At 41.9% G+C, this 20776-nt stretch overlaps 1 protein-coding gene across 1 annotated transcript in view; it reads right to left on the bottom strand.

Moving 5' to 3' along the window:
- Positions 1 to 7463: 7463 nt before the first annotated feature.
- ENTPD6 (ectonucleoside triphosphate diphosphohydrolase 6) overlaps positions 7464 to 20776 on the bottom strand; it is a 480760-nt gene continuing 467447 nt past the window's right edge. The window contains exon 14 of the mRNA XM_078649068.1: positions 7464 to 7616. Within this exon, the coding sequence (XP_078505194.1) occupies positions 7500 to 7616 (117 nt within the window). The 3' untranslated portion in view covers positions 7464 to 7499. The remainder of the gene's footprint in view (positions 7617 to 20776) is intronic.

A 20776-nucleotide genomic window follows, 5' to 3' on the forward strand; every position in this document is an offset into this window, starting at 1 on the left:
ATATCGAAGATATGACTTGCACAAGCTCGAATTGACTCTCTATTGCGGAACTGTTCCCTACCCTACCTTTAGCCACCGACCTTTATTATGTTTTGGATATCATTTCTTTTTGCGTTTGTTTTGTTTGTGTTGCTGTTACCAATTGTGCTTTTCTTCCCTTACGCACTATGTAAAGTGCTCTGTTATCCTACGTTGGGTCTGGTTCGCGCTATAGAAAACTATAGTAAATGTGCCAAATGAATGTAAGCATGATTGGACTTTACAGAACTTTCCTATTTCAAAGAGAATATTATTGAGAGTTTTCTGGGCTCTCCAAGATAATATCAAACAAGAATTGGCAAAGGTGCAGGTCTTGGTTTAATGTGGTGTTCCCTGCAAAGTAAGTGTTAGCAAATTAAAGCTAGGAAACAAAAGGTGTTTTGTATTGAAGGCTACCTTGTCTTTATTACAATGCTCTGTCTGTTTCTATGTGAAATTAAAGTCAGATGCCAATGAAGCCTTATTAAAGTCATTTTGTACTTTCTATATTGTAGACAGACTCAAATGATTATAATAAGGGCATTGAAACACAAAAGATGGCTTTAATCAAGGCCCTCAGGCCTTTAATACAGATAACCTTTTGTATACTTCAGAAACAAACATTGTCAAAATGGAATGCTCACCCACAGCTTTGTGCATTTCACTATGGGACTGAGAGTGCAGACAGAGCTTTGAGAGGAACATAGTTGGTGGGGAGAGCCACCCAAACATATGGGCCTCATTATGATGGTGGATGGACATTCAGTCCGCCTGCCATCATATCTGATTTGGGACCAGCCGCCTACGAGGCGGCCTACCCACAATCCAAAATATGATGCAACCTCCACCACTGCAGTCCCATATCCTATATTTTGTATTGTGGCGGGGATGCGGTCAGCAGCCCCGCCGCAATACAAACAATAGGTTGCAGACAAATCTTTGCACTATGTTGTAGGCACCATGCAGTGCCTGCCAAATGGTGCAGGGATATGTAGGGGGTCACTAAAGGTACCCCGCCAATGTACATGTTCCTGCCCCATGGATTTAGGGGGGCCCGCTATGGGCCCCTTAACCTGTTTCCGCTAGCCATTTTGCGGCAGAATGACCGCCGCAGAACGAATGGGGGAAGGGATATCATAATCCCAATGGCAGTGCCTGCCAGGCACTGCTGCAATGCAGAGATTTGCAGTTGGTCCGATGGGCGGTCTAATTTGAACCGCCCGTCTGGACCGTGGATTTCGGTCTTTCAGACTGCCACGCTCTCCCCCACCATCATAATATGACGGGGGGAAACTGCATTGCGATGGTGGAGGGACTGCCACCAAAAGCCTGTCAGTGGGTGTCCCTCGGCCATCGTAATGAGGCCTATGATTTTGCATCAAAACAAAAATGGGACTATAATTAAAGAAATGAAGCCTTCAATTGAGATCACCTTTCATTTACTTAAGAAACAAGCGTTGTAAAATAGAATGCTCACCCACCACTGTATGCATGTCACTGTGGGGAAATAAAGAGTGGAACGAGCAGGCGGGGGATGAGTGAGACAGACGGGAAAGTAGGGAATTTAGGAACATGAAGGGGCACATAGGAGAGAAGAGCAAGCCAAACTGCATAGATGCAGGACGGCAAGGTGGATATCACAAGTGAAAGAGGGAGGGGTTTCAGGAAAAGTAGCTACACACTGGAAGGGAACAATCTGAAGGGACAGAAGAGGAAACCAGCATTGAAGTGCTGACAGGAAGGCTACTAGGGGTAAAATAGTCTCTCATGAAGTTCAAAGCATAGATACACCCAAAAATCCAACAGCATTAAGTGTGCGCGAGATACTCCACTGTGCTGAGCCAAGAAGTGATTGACAATGGCTGAAAGAGCCTGGTTGAAAAAGCCAATGGTAAGGAAGGCATGGGCAGAGCCCACTGTAAGTGAAATAAGCACAATAGGTCTGTTTGACAGCTGTTCTATCCAAACATAGAAATGAAAAGGAGAAGAAAACTGTTTTCCTTCTTGGCTCTTCATTGGTTCAGGGGGTCTCCATATCACTCTTTCCCTTTCAGCTTTCTCTAGTCAAAGGGAGGCATACTCTATCCTTTGTCCTCTTTACTCATCCTCCTTTTAAAATATAAATATCACTTTTTAATGTATGTTCATTATTTTATAAATACTTACTTTCTAACTAAACATTGTATCAGGTTTGGACATGTTGTGTCCTTCTGTAGGAGGAAAAGTGGCTCATGTATCATCTGACTGATAATTTCAATATGACGTGATTGGATGGTTACATTTCTGAAAACAGCAGAATAGCGCTCTTTAGGGTTATGCATATTGGCATCACCTACCTCAGACATGTGACAGAACACATAGGAAACACGTAATACGCATCAGCATGATTTTGGTGGATTTATAATGTTTAATCAAGTCTGTAAATTAACAATCCAAGCATGTTTCTGCTTACGTTGACAAATGTTTATTGTAATGTCTATGCTCCCCTCTGACCATTGAGAAGTGTAGAAAGAGATTTTAGGGGAAATGCATTGTTCATTTTTATTTTCCGATAATCGAAGAATGTACTGTAAAATGAAAAACAACAATGGAGAGTGTTTTTTTTCTTCCAGGGAAGAGCTAACGAGTACTGATTCGATTGAATATAAATGTGAGCAAAGTGTATCTGTTGTAGGTGTGGATGATCTAAATTGGGCGAACAAATTATGTGTCTTCTGTTTTCATTTTTACTCACTAGTTTTGTATGGGGCTGATTAGACCCAAAGTGACAGGGTGCTTTACACATTTGTAGGTTGTTGTAAACCTACAATCGAAGAGAGATATTACATATTTTAAGAGTAGATCATGAAACATGTATGTGTGGGTGCAATGATACCATCATCATCATCAAAGCTTTATTCGGTTTAAATCAAACCATAAATGAAAACAATACAGTTTAATAAACACAGATAAAACAAATATAAAATCAGTCACCTTGGTATAAAAACACATCAGGCAGATGATGTCTATAAAAGATATTAAAATAGACAGTACAGGTCTTGTCCTCTCCTTCTTAGTACAGTGCATATCACATGGCATTTAATGCTATATGTATGACATGTAAGCAGTAGCAGACATTGTGCACTTAACTGAGTCCATACTTCGATAATTTGTGCCTATAAATACAATTATTTCCCTACAATTCTCCTGCATTTAGTTACAGAGGCAAGAAATCTATAGACAGTATAGCATACACCATCGGTGAGCAACAGCTGCAAGTGTCTAATGCCTCTTTACATTTCTGTTTGTTAAAACTTTGCAGTAGTGGTCTCAGTACACGGATTCGCTGGGTGCAATGATACATAAATACATCGAGAAGCAAGCTAAAGATAAGAGCCATTAAACAAAAATGTGAATAAAAGACCAAAACCAATATGAAGAGCTTTTTAAAACAATGAAAATAGGGTGGCAATCTATAAACAGAACAGTGTAAGATAATGTGCATATTGTTCAGATTTTTTTATGGGATGCACTCATTCAGAATCAAAATCATTTGACATTGAACCAGAGCTCTGAGAGGGCGAGGTTCACTGGATAGCAATTTGTCTCTTTTTCAATGTACCACAAGAGGCTGAAGCCGTAACATCCGACGGATGGAATTCCATACCCAGGGGCACTCTCAGAATTTGAGTCTTTGATATTTTGAAAAGGGTGGGAACATAAAAATAAATTCAAAAAATTGCCAGGGATAGGCAGCAGTGGCGTCACGCAACCTGTAGACTCGCCCTGTGATGACATCACGAGAAATAAAATCGAACAAGCTTTGACCTAGTGACAATGCAGGAGGTGACATCTTGCACCTTTGCCTCAAGCTACATGCAAAAGATGACACTGTGGGTGGGAGAATAGATACATTCTAAATATGGTGCAACATGAATGAATAGGCGAAACCATCTTATAGGATAGAAAAAATTGCCAAAATGTATTCAATTGTCAATTTTTTACAGATTCTACTCAAATTGCTTCTGTAGTGCCTTTCTGTAACTGAAATTTTTGGGAAATAAAGGTCACCAAATATAGAATCCGACGTTGTCACTGACCCCTGGGAATGGCGAGTTTCTAGGCTAGATAAAATAAGTTGGAGGATAGAGTGAAGATCGTTGTGAGTCACGCAGACTAAACTACAAATGTTTTAATTATTTGAGGAGCACGTTCCCTTCTATTCTTTAAACACCTTATGCGATTGTAAGGAAGGACTATAACAGTAATTGTTTCAGGTACCATAAAAAACAATCCCGTGATTTAAATAGTGTGTATGACTGGGTTTGTGCAAAGTCTACTGTGTAAGATATTTGTGTACGTTTCTCCGGCATTTTTCACCGCGTCCACTTTCCCAGGAAAAGCAATTTTGAGAAGCGTCCCTGAATCACAAAACAGTATGAGCCTGGAACCAAAATAGACCTAATTCGTGTGCTGTAATATGCGAGGCACTTATTTGCTGTTTACTTCATTTTCATAGACGCATAGCAGGCAAATACCATTTGCATTAGAATGGTTCTAATCAGACTAACCTCTTTAAAAGATATTTATTTAGGTCATGTATGTAGGTCATGACAAATGTGCAGACTGGCGCTGGGAAGTCCAAGACTTCAGTCTCCCTGCTTAACGTTGTCGAAACGTGGTGCAATCGACACTGCTTTCTAGAGGCATGTAAAGAGAAAAGGCAAGAAATAGAAAGCTGAGTGATTCATCTTCAGAGTTCGTTATACTGCTTTAGTTAAAGCAAATTATATCCAAGAAGTGGCATGTGAGTCGAAGCCAGAATGCCTTTGTGTAAATTCATTGCCACCACAATAATGCCAGACCCATACGCTTTGCCAATACTTGGTTTTCATATGTACCACCTCCAGGGCCGGACTGGCCATAGCGGGCACTGGGCGTTTTCACAGTGGGCCGCCAGGGTGTAGGCCCGTTTTGAACCCATTAGGGCCATTTTTTTTTTCCGGGCCGGTTTTGATCGCCCCCTACCTCCCCCCGTAACAAAAGCAGCTGACGTGTGTTTCACACGCGCCAACAGGACCACCCCACCCCCTTCCCCGCGGCTGGTCTGACTCAATTGCCAGGGACGGTTTGCATTCCCAATCCAGCTCTGACCACCTCAGTCCAATTTCAAAATGTTGAAGCTAGTGGAGCCCCCAAGCAAGGGGCTCCCTAGGAGACAATATACGTGGTAATCAGAGTGGCGGAGTACTTTACCTCTGCCACCCTGCCTTTACTCCTCCTGCTAAATTGACAGTGAATTTGTACGAACCACAATCACAGCGATTCATAGGAAGCCATTTAAATGTTTGGTGTGTATCCGTCATTGGTTATAGATGCTTCCACCAAACGTTTTAAAGTTTTACATTTGTCAAAAACAAACTCCCAAAACTGTAGTTTGTTTCTTAAAAATTTAAAACAAATGACCCCCACGCCATGAGAGTTTTTTTGATGGTTTGGGGATAAATCTTTATTTATGCTGTCACTCACTTTGGTGATGGAAAGCAAAAGCCATCCGACAGCCCACTCTAAATTGGGCAGATAGTCAGATGGTTTACCTCTGTCGGCCTGTACTTTCTTGGGCATCAGAGGAGTATGTCGGCGACTGAGTCAGAGTAGTACCCTCTCAGCCAAACTTTTCAATCAGGCCTTAAGCCCATCAGACTTATTTACAATCCAGTAGTATTTATACCAATGTGAAGGAATCAGGTTGCCACATATTTCTACTGTTTTCACACAGTAATGTCCTTAAACCACATTACATGATGAAGTCTGTCACCAGCCTTTTACTCAAAAAGTGAGATTTAAAAAATGTGATAGAGGCTGTAAGTTATTTAGACCTTTTTGGGCATGCTTTACCATTTTTCTTCTCACTGGGACTCTAAATGCAGTAATAAATCTGCATACTCTGCTTATAATAACATTATTACCACATCTAGATTTCCCACCTAAATTCTGTGGCCCACTTTAAATGAGCACTGACAGATTTGAAATTTGTCATAATGTCTCATATATAGTATTATCCAATATTCCTCATGCATTTCTGCAAATGTACAAATCTGAAGGCTATAAACGGTAATGTCATTAGGACTGTAGATATTACATCTAGAATATTTCCGACCTAGAACTTAGTTCATATATGGTATATTTTTCCAGATGAGTGGCCACATGTATTCTACCATGGTAGTGGTAAAATATTTAGTAGCAATATTACTGAAATCACCAAAGATTTAAAGGAAATTAGTTAATACTTATTTGCTTCACAGAAATAATGTCAATGGTTTCTACCAGCATCATGCTGATGGAAACGAATGTCAAAACTATGCATAAAACGTGCAATAATATTATTATTGCAGGTTAGTCCTCATTTATTTCTTCAAATCTCTGAATATGGTTACATTGTTGAGCAGTAATGTAAATAAGGCGCCTCTGTATTGTGCCTGGTACTATACATTTGGATGCACATGGGAAATCCGGAGGATTAATGGCCTAAGTTAATGTTTACTAAAAGCAAAAGGGTGATAACAATTGAAGGCAAATTAGTACGGTGGAAAAAACGTGCAGCAACATTGTTCTCGCAAGTTATTTCCAGTATATTTTGCATGTCCATTACTAACGATAAGAATATTTGAACTGTGTGGCATTCCATTCGTGTTTCATTGGTACTCAAAACGAGGCTAATAAAGGTGTCAAATACACTAAAAAAACTTGCATAAATTCCAAAGAAAAAAATTATGTCGAAAATTGAAGAACGCCTGAAAATGACAGAAACAGCCAATAAAAATATCACTATCCAAAATGAAATGGTATTTGCCCCATGGGAAATGCCCAAATTACATAAGTTAAAATGTTGCTGACAGGCAATGTCTCCACTATTGTACATTTTTTTTAATAGTCACCTTTTCTTTATCTACTCCTGTATGGAACAGCAACACCCAATAACCCCCAAGAACAACAGAAGTGTTAGATATTACCCAGTGCCGGTTGCCACTGGGTTTTTATGGTTAGGTCTGCTTTTCCACAGACAGAGAGCTTTTTGGTTTACTAATAACTTTGGCGCTGTTTGACGAATATTCACAAAAATGTCCCCCCAAAAAGTGAATCCACCCCAGCTAGTTCCTTCAAAGATTTGGGGTGGTCCATCAAGCGGGGGCAGAGAAAAAAAGGGTGCCAAAACGCAAAGACTCCATCACACCAAAAAGTGCTCCCACGTAACCTGCAGGTCACAGCGCGCCTCGTTCCACAGCGGAACAGGTAGAACCCAATGATGAAGCATGCCACCAAGAGGAAACCATAGTGGGTGAGGGTTATTTAAAGAAAACTGTCTGTGTTCCAAATACCAACTGAAGTGGAAAGAAAGTACTGAAAGACGGATGGGCTCTTCTTGTTTAAAATACGACAAATAGGAGGACGCGTTCTTTGTCTACCTCCCCTCTCTTGTTTTTCGAGTATCCTTCATGGGATCAACAATCTTCTCTTCTACTGCAATGTTGGAGGCTGCAGAGATGGCAGCTTGCAGGTGCAGTTGGTTTTCTCCCTGGATTGCACATCATCTCCCAGTCCAGGATGATTGTTTCCAGCTTTTGTAAAAGAAGGGAAATTAAGATTTAACTTTGATATTTGAGACGGTGACTGGGCATACTGTTTTAGACAACAACATGGTATACTGTAATTTTAAGCTGCATATGACATTTGAGGAGAGACAGATGGGACATTGGAAAGGCTCATATGGATAATTGTTGCTTAGTATGTGCCTATAGATATGACTGTGTCTTATCTGACAGTGCCAGAGGTACTCATAAAGAATCTCTGAAGGTGGCTGTTGACGTGTCCATCAGTATGGTAGATGCAAAAAAAAAAAGTCATTCAAATTTTAGAGTTTTGTCAGTGTGACTTAGGACACCTGTGATAGGTGTGATAATTTGAGATGATGTGGATACATGTCAAAGGGTAATATGGCACATTCCTTTGACATGGATAGATCTTAGAATTGACTAAGGGGGTGAATGAGATGCAAACAGATGTAGATTGCAGTATATGTACTGTGGCCATAGATTTAGCTGAGTAATCACAAAAAAGGTTTGTGACCTAGGGCTAGATATACAAAGGTTTTGCCACTCGCAAATGAAGAAGTGGCATTTTGGTATGTACGAAACCTATTTTAAAATTTCATTTAGATATGCGACCGTTTAGCGGATCAGTATTATTTGCAATAGTAGTTTGCGAGTTTAATTTACCGATTCAATAATCGCAACTCGCAAATCTCATGTTCGAGGCTGTTGCAGTTAGTAAAAAATGCCCATTTAACACAAACTTGTTTCAGGTGGTAACTGTGTGCAAACTATAAACTCTGGCTTAGAATGCATCAGGAGTTTCCACAATGGGTGCTCTGTATGTGATTGTGAAGAGGATGCTAATACTGGCTGTTCAGCAGAGGAGGAGAGAACAGGAGAGGACATTTAGAAACAGGCTCAATATTTCCCAACAGACAGAGGAGGAAATGTTTGAGAAATACATGCTAAGTAGTGTGGTAATATTAGATTTAATTGAAATGTTAAAACCATATTTTGAAAGCAGTACTCTGCGCAGCAATTCCATCCCCACTCAGGAGCAGGAATTGTGCTCATTACACCGTTTGGCCTCTGGCAGTTACCAGGGTATGATTGCTGTTACTTGTGGGATGTCCCAAAGGGCACGCTCACTTTTTTTTAAGGTTTTTCTATATGCCAGGCTTCAAAAGATCAACATGTAGCTATTCCTGCACAGGAATGCTGAGGAAAATCAGAGCACAACATTAAAATTGTATAGGGTTGCCACATTTCCCCATGTTATAAGGTGCACAGATGGAGCGTAGGTTTCAATTTGTCCTGAAGACCATATAGAATACCTGTTTTGGAATTAAAAAAATACCCATTACATACAATTTAGCTGTGATGCAAACAACTAAATTACTGATATAGTGTCACAATACCCAGAGAGCACCCATGACTCCTACATCTTCAGGCTCAGTGGCCTGGAAAGATTGATTTTGATGATGCTTATTTATTAGGAAATGTGATACAGTACAATGACACATATGATTGTGGTCATCAACTGCAAATTTTAAGCATGCTCACAAATATAGTTTTGGTTGCAGGTGACAGTGCATATGCCTTGAGGCGGTGGATATGACACATACTTAGTCCCAGCAAACCAAAGCAAAATGTGTTACAATATTGCTGACTGACGCACCAGGGCTGCGATAGAAAGCACATTTGGCATGCTCAAATCTAGATTTCAGTGCCTTCACAAAAGGGGAGGTGCTCAACAGTATGCTCCTGGGACAGCCTGCAAAATGGTGGCAACATGTGCCATATAGTATAACAGCTACCAGGCGAGGACTACTCATCACTATGGGTGACACTGACACTGATACTGAAGATGAGGATCCTGAGAATCCTGTCCAGCATCCTTGAAACTTGAGTGCAGCCGCGGAGGAGTGATGCCGACGGGACCACATTGCAACAAATTACTTTTCAAGGTGAGCTATAAGTGACAGTACACTCACTGAACTGGAGAAAGCAGATTCGATGCAGCCAACTAAAGCAACCTATATTGTCAGGCTACTATTTCAATTGCTAAAATATTTTCAACGGTATGATATCCTAATGGTTATAAAAGTACAAAAGATGTGTTGGTTACATTACCAAAATTAAAAATTAAAAATATACCCATAGCAAAGACATAAAAGATAAGTATTGAGATGCCTTCTCACTGTAAACAACTGGTTTGGTGCCACTAAACAACACATATGAAGAGGACACACCAACCAACACAGCAAGTGGCTGTCAAATGTCTAGTATCACAAATAGTAGCACTGGAACCACACATACACACTTCCCCCAACTAGGGGCATATGTGCCCCAAGGTGGAGCACGGGGGGGGGGGGGGTCCTTTGACGCATGCTTCACTCTTGTCGTGAATGGCTCTCTGTGAATAGACTATTGTTAGAATTTCTGAACAGCTCTCTCATTTTAAGCTTGTTTTGAAATAAAATATGTTCGGTCCACCAAAAGCAGAGTCCAATGAATCCTGCTTTAACAGCCACACCAGCCAATGGTTCTGATTGGTTTGGGAAGCCTGTTACCAATTTTATTAACCACTGCCGTGATCAGGTTTCAGTAGCAAATGTATTCGGGACTTACCGCTCAGTGCCGCAAAGGTTTGTGCTTTAAATGGGCCAGTACTGTCCGGTACTGAGTAGCTGCAGTTTTTTATCTTGAGATGAAGAGTACCTGCACTTCTCAAGAAAAACGTAATACTTTTAATTGGAGAGTACCTGCACTTCTCAGAAACAAGCAGGTACTCAGTTACAGAGCACCTGCAGTTCTATTTTAAGGACTGGCGAAAGTATTTTCTATTGTAAATGTGTAAACAGTACAACGATATGCAAACTGCTCTCATTGATTTGAACCAACACTCACCTATCAGATTTCTGTTCAAAATGTTTCATTCCAAATAATTACAATTAAAAGTGTTGAAATGCAATGCGGTTCATTACAGCACCTTTAAAGCCAGCACTGATAAAGACAACATGTCTGGCTTTTTAAAAATAAAGTACTTCATCATTGGTGGTTTTGTATGTGTGGTTGTGTGGGTTTGTGAATGGGTGAATGCTTGAGTGGGTCAAAGTATGGATAAATGGACGCATGAGTGAGAAAACAGTTGAATAAACAGGCGAGTGACTGAGTACATGAATGAAGGTGTCGCTGAGTGGGTGATTGGCGCATGGATAAATTGATGGGTGAGTGAATACATGGACTGTTGGCTGAATGAATAAATGAGGAAATGCCAGATGAGTATGGCTACACTACCCCTTGACAGGGGTTGAGGGTATGGTAAGGCTTGGTGGAGAGGTGGCCATGAAGTTACTGTGAGCAGACCTCTCTCCTCCCCTGTAGTCTGACTGCAAAAGAGTGTCCCTTGGCACCTGATGTGTAGGGGATAAGCTTATTTCAGTGCGGTTCTGGGGTGTGAATCTCACATTTCCCACCTACAAAAGCAGTGGCTGCAGGGTGGAGGGGTAAAATAACCATGGTTATTGATAGACTGGTTCCATGAGGAACAGGGTCAGTATGGATTTGCATTAGGAGGGCCTATATCTTGAGAGGCACAGTGTGCGAAAAACGATTTTCACTGGTAGACCATTTGCAAGCATTCTTTCCATCAACGTTGGGGTGTTTGATTGCCAATTGTGTGCCTGAAACCCTGAGATTGGTGCAGCTTTCAAAGCATACTCCTGCCAATGTCCCAAAAAGTAGAAATTTGCATCCCTTCAAGGAAAACTTCTACAGGAGCAGATTTACTACTCTTTTGGTAATCCATTCACTATATATATCTATTAAAGTTTCCACTTCAAAAAATCAAAATTATAAAAGCTTTTATTGAAATGAGAATGAGGAGAAAAACCTACACAGATATAGCAGACCCGAATCAGGGTCCTCAAACCAAACTACCGAACCAAGGGCCATATTTATCTACAGGTAACGCAACAGAGCAAGTAATCTTGCTGCGCTGCGTTACAGGGGAAAGGGCAGGAATGAGTGGTACTTAGCACAATACAGTACAATAGGGGCATATTCCTGCACAAAAACAATCTCCTGAGGCATTTTCCTCCTCTGATGCAGCACACATAGAAAGAGGAAGTACCGAGGAGAAATAAAGATATTTCTTCTTATTACACTCCCCTGGGAAGGTATAGCATTTTGTAGTATTACCAGGTCTACCCGTAATGGCAAATCTGCGAATACACCAGTTCATGCACGAGCCAAGCCAAGAAAACATTTGCCATGTATAAAGTGTAGCGAACATAATGTAAAAGCATATGTTAGAGTCTCTTCAAAATGAAAAAATATTTTTTTTTTTAACATGCGGAAACCATTATCTTTAGTACATCAGATTATATAACTGCATATACAGATATTTATCAAAGATGAATTTACAAAGATTAATGCCTATTGCCAATGACAATGCCATTAGTGAACTAAGAGGTAAGTCAGTAGTCATGCAAACCCTAAACATGGTCTAGTTTTTTTATAGACGAGGAAATATTATAGTCTATTAAATCAAACATAAGGGGTGTTTGTACAGTCCACATCCTGTACTCAAGTATTTAAAAGTGCTCTCAAATGGTATAATAAAGAAAAGGGAGGCTCTGTGAAATAAAATGATCTCCAGGGATCACACAATTCAGACAAGCAAGGCAGCTTCTAGTTTATATGATTTCACATTTTGAAATTCAGCGACCCTTTCTACCTCTCTTTTTCTCTGCCCCTTTCCTTCTCCCTGTCCCTCTTCCTCTCCCTCCTGTTTTACATCAAAGGTAGCTGTTTTGTCTTTTATTCTCGGTCTAAGACGAGAAAACCCCACAATGACACAGCAACCCCACTCCGGGTCCCAGACCAAACTAAAAAGGCAAGAATGTATTTATTTGGGGGGTGTCACACTCCAAACACCGCCCTGCAGCTACGTCACTGCGGCTCTGACTGAATAGTGAACAGCTTCCAAACACCGCCCTACAGCTACGTCACTGCGGCTGTGACAGAATAGTGAACAGCTTGTTTGCAATAATCCTGGTGCTGCCTTGAGGGGAGCCCCTAGAGGCACGTGCAGCAGGAGCCATGGTATTCCAAAGAATGGGCCCCTCTCACCCCCTAGGCAGTCACTCATGATAACCAACACACCAAACATCTATAGTCACGTGAGCTGATCCAAAATGTGAATGAAACGTCCAAGAAATGACTTATAGGAACTGACCCTAAATATGTAAACCTTTCCTTCATTACATGCATGCCCTCTGGCAAAGCTGTCTTCATGCCATACCTACAATGGAAGTTCCTTGTCCCTTTTCTTTCCTCTCACACTCAATATGTGTCATAGGTTTCCTATGACGACATATGTGAAATACGCGGGCAGGCTCTAACTCTTTTTCACCTACGTCTTCTATGGAGGAGTCTCACATTTAATTCTACAATAGAGTTATATTACTGTAGAGAAAGCAATTATGCTCACGTCACACCTAAGCTAATGTTCCCTTTTCATGACTCTCTTTGGATACGGGGATAAAGAGTTTTCAATGAGCTATTGTGGTAATGTAAGCCCTTGGCTTAGAATGTATAGATCTTGGAATGTGTCATGAGGTCATCAGAGCACTGCATTCTGATAGTGAGCAGTTGCTCCAGGGCCCTTCATGGTGAGACATATCTTCTGGAATAAACTTACAAATATTTCCTCAGACTGCTTGGAGTCATCTTTATCAAACTGGCGACGAGGAGGGGATTTCCTAGATATTCCTGCGCAACTTGGATGAAGACTAGATCAGAGAGCAAACTGTTTCCTGGTTCATTCGCTTCAAAACCGAAATTGTCATTGTTCACTAATAAGTGAACCATCAAGATGAGAGATGTATTCCTTTTCTCTTATCCGCTCATCGTTTCGCTTTTTTATGTGGTTTTTCCCACATTGTTTTATGCACTTGACTTGACTTGTCTCGTGCATCAACTGCCATTGGTCACTACATCACGCACTATATCTTGAGTGCCCTTGCAGCCTTCAATCTCCATATTTTAATGAATGTATTGAGTGGACTGTCACCTCAGTCTTTATCCACACTAATTATGTGCCACTGTTTTCAAACCACCTCCAAGACGAGTATCCATATGTGCCATGCTCACACCCACGAGCTCTAGACTCTGCCAGCCTTGCCAGCCTTGCCTCGTCAAAAGTATCATAGATGCACCGGCTCCTAAAAACAAAGAACAGTTACTTTTGTTTCTAGGCATGTGTGAGTTTTACAGTAAATTCCTAAAGAACTTTGCTAATTTAACGGAATGTTTTAGGCCCCTGCTAAAGAAAAATGCTGAATTCTTATGGTCAGATACTTGTGAACAATTGTTTAAGGTAATTAAAGAAAGAATTGTGAATGTCCCGCTTTACAGCCTTTTCTTGAAGGCAGTATCACCATTGTAACTGTTGATGCCTGTGATTATGGTCTTGGGGCTGTTCTCACTCAAATGGATAATGGGCTTGAATTTACCATAGGGTTTGCGTACAGGGCTCTCAGACCTGCTGAACGCAAGTATTCAGTCATCGAAAAGGAACTTTTAGCTTGCATTTGGAGTGTAGAAAAGTTCAAAGCTTAAATTTGGGGTAGACCTTTTATAATTAAAACTGATCATTGTCCTTTGGTAAACATCCTTTCTGGTAAGAACATCAAGAGTACTACTGCTCGAATGTCAAGGTTGGCAGCTAAACTTCTAGAATTCACTTTCTCTATTCAATATATTCCCGGTGGGAAGAATTCACGTGCTGATTGTCTCTCTAAACTTCCGATAGATGAGCCTGAAAATCAAGAATGGGAAAGGGAAATAGAGGAGTGTTTTATTGCATACTGTTAGACCTGGTTTCATTGGCGTGAGTCTCCCTTCCATTTTGACGGATTGCCTCCTCTGTCTTTGATATGTTTTTGCTGGTTTTATGCTTTGGTCACTGTGCCACTGTTTATCAGTGCCACAGTGCAAGGGCTCCCTATGTTAAATTAATGTACTGATTGGATTCCATGATTGGGAGTTTTGATTTATCTATCAGTACAGTGCATCATGTGTACCCAGGGCTTGTAAATCAAATGCTGCTGGTGGGCTTGCAGCACTGGTTGTGCCACCCACAGAAGCAGCTTGTAAAGTGTATCCCAGACCTGCCATTGCAAGGCCTGTGTGCAGTCTAGCACTGCCATGTTGACTTGGCCAAGTGCACCCACTTGCCAATCCCTAAACCTTCCCTTTGCTTCATATTAGACGCCCCTATGGTAGGCCCAAGGGCAGGGTGCATTGTAAGTATAAGGTAGGACATGCTTGGATGTGTGTAGCATGTTTTAATAGTGAATTACAGCCATTTTCGTTTTTCACTATTGAAGGCTACCTGTTCTCATAGGCCAGAATGGGCAGTTAGATTATTACATTCTTATAATCCTAACTGACTCAGGGAACATGGTAGAAATTAAAATTTAGTATGCCTGAACTCAGAATAATAAAATACATCTTTTAGCAAGGTTTATTTTAATATTCTGTGTTTGCAAATACCACTTTAAGAAAGTAGGTATTTGCTTGTCTAACCATCCAGGCCTGTCTCTGCTGGGTTGTGTATTCCTTGTCTGGGTTTGTAAATGACAGGGCTGGGGGATTCCAGGAGACAGGCTGGGGCAGCCCAGTGGTGAATAGAGAGATCTGCATCAAGATGGGAGGGAGGAGTTGCACCTGGGACCTGAATAGGGCTGGGCCTTCCCTCTACAATGCTGGCTCCACCTCCTGTGGCGTGTCTGATGTCTCTGCCCTGCACTGTGAAAGGAGAGGTGGAATCATGTCAACAGAGTGCTCCAGAGCTGTATCTTCCCTCCCCTGTGCTGGCTCCATCTCCTGTGGGGCTGCTGATGTCTCTGCCCTGCACAGTGAAAGGAAGAAGACAGTCATGTAAACAAAGTGCTCAGGAACTGGTTTGGACTAGGCAGAGGCCTCTCTGCCTTCTGAGAACAAAGGATTTTAGGGTATAAATATTGGGACTCTGATCCCAAGAAATGAGATCACTTCTGGACAAGAAACCTTTCTGCCAAGGAGAAGAACCAAGGAAGCTGCAGGAGTTGTACTGCCCCTCTGCCAGTGTGCTGTTTGCTGGGTTGGCCTGCAGTGGTTGCTTCATTGCCAAGGGAAAGGAGAAGGAACTTTGTAAAGGACTTTCATCTACAGAATATTCTCCAAGGGCTTGAACTGTGCTAGCCTCCTGCTGAAGTCTCAGGGACAAAAGACTTGACCTCCAGCTCCCTCCTGAATTTACTTGCAGGGAATTCTGACTCCAGACACTTGTGTGCCGCTGGGAGCTGGAAGCGCGACGCATCGAGAAGAAGCGTGTCGCCGCCGCAGCTGAAATCGTCGCATCGCCAGAGAAGCGAGCCTTCGCCGCATCTCCCTGGAAGCATGTGTTCATCGAAGCTGCCTGCTGTCGCATCACCGGAGAAGCGTGACGCCATTGAGAGAGTCGCCATTGCATCACCGGAGAAGCATGTCGCTGGGCCTGTCGTGGCTCCAAAGTACAGAGTCCTCGCAAGGCTGCCAGGGCGTTATTGCATCGTCAACGCATCGCCGCATCAATGGCACCATCTTCTCGCATCGCAACCGGATCGTCGCATCTCATCAAGGCGCCATCTTGCGCACCGCAACGGGCCCGCAGGCCGAGAATCTACGCATCACTTCCGCACCGGTAAGGCTCACAACGAGTCCCTAACTCTGCGCAAGCATTGAGGCAGGACGCAACCGTTCCCCCCGGATCACGGAACCGACGCATCTACCCTTTGTGAGCCTTTTGTTTACTTTGCGTTACGCATCCAGGTACTTTGTTGAGAACTTTGTCGCATTTACCAACAACTTGAACTAAGCAGCTTTAATCGTCTTTTAAGTAATCTTAAGTGTAGTATTGTGGATTTTTGTCATTTGTGGTCTTGTGTTTAAGTCTATATAAAGAATACCTATTTTTATAAAACCTGTGTTGGGTCCATCTGTAGTGTTTTCACTGTATTACTGTGTATATTCACAAATGCTTAACACACTGCCTCTGAGATAAGCCTGTCTGCTTGTGCCAAGCAACCAAGGGGGTGAGCAGAGGTTATTAAGGAGTGTAATCCCCTTATCCTGACTTAGAATTAAGGGTCCCTATTTGGACAAAGGTGAATACCATTGCCAACTAGAGACCCCCAGATCTAACGGTATACACCCGTTACAACGCATCTTTTACTCCGCACTACCATTACAACGCGACTTTTACTCCGCATACCATTACAACGCATTGCGCTGGGGGGCGCTCTAGGATAGGGAATAAGTATAATTTACTATCCAACACCTTCCCTAGGGTCCACGGGGACTGGAGTTAGAATAGTAAATTATACTTACCACTATCCAGCACCCCAAAGCGCTATGCGTTGTAATGGTATGCGTTGTAAAAGTCGCGTTGTAACGGTATGCGGAGTAAAAGTATGCGGAGTAACATGGTACATCCAGATCTAACACATACATTGGGGATGCTAAAAAAAGATGTGAAAAGTTTGTGAAAAAGATTGGATCTCTGCTATTCAATCAGATCCTATTCTCAACCAAGTTATCACATTTGTAAAATCTGGTTGGCCTAAAGAAACCGTGTTACAATATGATCTTCAAATATTTTGAAAGGTTTTGGATGAATTGTCTCTTGAAGGTGATATTTTACTCCGTGGAGATAAGTTAGTGGCCCCCTTTTGTTTTCGTCAATGTTTAATCAGTTTAGCACATGGTGGTCATTTGGGTTCTACTTTGACCAAGAAAAAAATTAGAGAGAGATTTTGGTGGCCTCCCATGGATTCTGAGGTTGAAGAATTTGTGTCCAACTGAACTAAGTGCAAACTTAGTGACAAAGTTGTAATAACTGAGCCCCAAATTCAATCCGTCAATCTTTGTCTCAAAAAACCCTGGGAGTAGATTTTCTGGGCCCTTACCAGCTTCTTCCCAACTACATGAGATATTTCATTGTGATGGTGGATCATCTTTCTAGATGGGTTGAAGTTGAAGCAATCTCTGAACCCACTACTAAAAAAAACAATTGAATGTTTTCAAAGAGTGTTTTCAAGAGAAGGTCTCCCAGGTGAGATCCTCACTGATAATGGGGTTCAGTTCACGTCTTCTGAGATGTTTTCATTTTTAGAAAATTGTGCAATAAAAAATTTGAGAACGCCTCTTTATCACCCCCAAACTAATGGTAAAGTTGAACGCTTTAACAAAGTACTTGTGAAATGCATTCAATCTTCCATCAAAAGCAAATCTTGTGTTGCTAAGTCTATACATGAGCTAATTTGGTCTCATCGCACCACTCCACATTCAGTGACTGGGGAATCTCCTTTCAAATTGATGAGAGGTAGAGAACCCTTCACTGAACTTTGTCCTTTTTGGACCACAAGAATTTCTCAAAAAGATGGAAGTGTGGATGATTGGTAGAAATTGGCTGAACTTAATTCCAATCTTGCAAACTTGAAGAGATTCACTAAAGTTATTCCTAGCTCAAAAAGAGTAACCAGATTGAAAATAGGTGATTGGGTATGTGTGAAGAACCCAATTCTTGTTAGCAAAGGCGTGTCCAAATTCAAGGAAAATCCGGTTCAAGTTTGTGAACTAGGGTATAACTCTGTTAAACTTTCTGATGGAAATTGGTGGGGTATGTCTCGTGTGGCACCTGTCCCTCACAATGGTATGTCTAGCAACACCAAGAAATATTTATCACAACATTCCTCTTTGCCCATCAAAGAGTACTCAAAAAGTAATGTGACCATCAGGAAGAGTTCTTGCATTCCTTTACGACCTAAAACATTGAATGATTTTGTCTAACTTTGTTCTCTTTTCTTTTCTCAATTTTTTATCCTTCTCTTTCTCTCTTCTTTTTCACATACTTCTTTCCGTTCTTATCTTCTCTTTCTTTCACCTTCTTAGTTTTTTTCGGAAGGCGTGTGGGTACTATGTTTAAAATGAATCTGTTATTTTATACTTTATATAAATCTATTGTTTCGTATTTTGTTTTGTAAAAAGGAAGATGCGTGGTAATGTAAGCCCTTGGCTTAAAATGTATAGATCTTGAAATGTGTCATGAGGTCAACAGAGCACTGCATTCTGATGGTGAGCAGTTGCTCCAGGGCCCCTTCATGGTGAGACATATCTTCTGGAATAAACTTACAAGTATTTCCTCAGACTGCTTGGAGTCATTTTTATCAAAGCTATAGGTCTTTCCTGAAATGGATTCTGACCAGTTTTGTACATTACTAACTGAAAATGATAATGATATAGCGAAGCAATACTGTATTTACAGCTTTTAGGAAGCCGGGATGTGTGTTTTAGAGTATGTGTTTTTTTCTTTAATTAGCAGTAAACTTCAAAAAATCAACGGAGGGTTGTTAATTCGGTGAGGAAAGGATTGTCAAATATTTGTTGAGTTGAGTGCCTAATCACGGGCTTGATTGTACTGATATTTAAGATGCTGTACTTTATGGTAGATGGGTTAATATGTGGTTCCGGATTTATTTTAATTTGCTATGATCTAACAATTGCTTTGTATGGATGTCTTTATCTGTCATGGGTGGTTGTAAACCAAATTAAAATGGTTTTTGCTTTGATAATGCCATATTTCCCAAATGTAGTCATTTTTCAGTCACCTCCTTTTTCAAGCATTTATATGTGACCATCTATCCCTCTACTTTGCTTCACACGAACTTCTGCCTCTCAATGCTCCCATCGACGGATAGGATAATTTTGCAATGAACGTTAAACTCAGTGGAAGATTCACTCTGAGAATAGCACAAGGGAAAATCATCTTTGGAGATTTTAGCTGGAGAGGGAATAGCCCCATTACTCTGCGCCAAGAGCGCGCTCCATGGCTGTTCCCATGCAGCCACCCTAGGTTATGACGCAAAACCCAATCTACTAACAACAGTAGACAGTGTTTTGCATCAAAAAATAATGGCAATATCAAGCAGGCGTTCAAAAGGCTTTTAATTCTCCTTACTTTTCAGGCACGCTGCACTGTACAGCACATCTCAGAAGTGGGATAGGCTTCTAAGTTAGTCTAATCCTAGTATTTCGTACTGGAAAGGTACCCTTACACAGTGCTTTAAATGGGCCGGTACGCACCGGTACTGAGAACCAGCACTTTTTCATTTTCTCGCATCGAGTACCGGCACTTTTCCTTGAGTGCCGGTACTCACAAGGGCCTGGCTTTGATGCAGGTGGCGCTCCGTTCATCAATCACCTCGTACCTCGGCAGGACCTTCCACTCTTAACCACAGTGGTGGGCTCGTATAAGAGAAAAGCTGCTCTTGTCACCATTACACAGTGATCTGCATGTACTGCTTTAGAAGCCATCAGAGCAGAGGTGTGGCTGCAGGGAGGTTCGTTTAGCCTTTGTTTTTACACAGCGGGGCAGAGAGGTGGCTATTAACCCCTCCCATGCTGGTGACGGAACCGCTCCGTCACCAGCCACGGACGCGCTGTGCTGATGACGGAGCGGTTCCGTCACGGCCTGCTCGGCGCGCCTGCACGGCGCGGATTCCGCGCCTGCGCTGGACGTTCCATTGAGCGGGCGAGGCCGTGACGGAACCGCTCCGTCATAAGCACAGCGCACCCGAGGCTCGTGACGGAGCGGTTCCGTCATGAGCATGGGAGCGCCGCGCTGCCGCTCCACCCCCCTAGCGCTGCGGCGGAATTGCCGCCGCAGCGAAGGGGTTAAGCCTAATGGCCAGGGTGTGAGAGGCATTGTTCAGGGCAACACAGTGCTACAATGACGCTTCTGTAGAAGAAGGCATTATTGTAGACTGCTACCATTAGACTTTTTAACACAAATTCGCCAGTACATCTATTACAAGACAAGATGTTGAGCACTATGTAAAAGTCAAATACTTGATATTGTGCATCTTCAAAACACATACAAGCATTTTTTCCAGATACTGATGCCTGTGGTGGGCCGAGAATGAAAGGAGTGTCTGATGAATTGCTGGCTTTTTCGCAGCTAAGCATTTGCTAATGGTATGAAACAGGAAGCCAGTGCCTTTGTCTTAAGTGAGTAAGATTGGGGCACCATAAGTAGAAAATAAAGTGGATAACTCCCGGTGGTTATTGTGCTTGCTAGAAAGATCTGTATGCATTTT

The sequence above is a fragment of the Lissotriton helveticus genome, chromosome 6 (genome assembly GCF_964261635.1).
Source record: "Lissotriton helveticus chromosome 6, aLisHel1.1, whole genome shotgun sequence".
Lineage (NCBI taxonomy): Eukaryota > Metazoa > Chordata > Amphibia > Caudata > Salamandridae > Lissotriton > Lissotriton helveticus.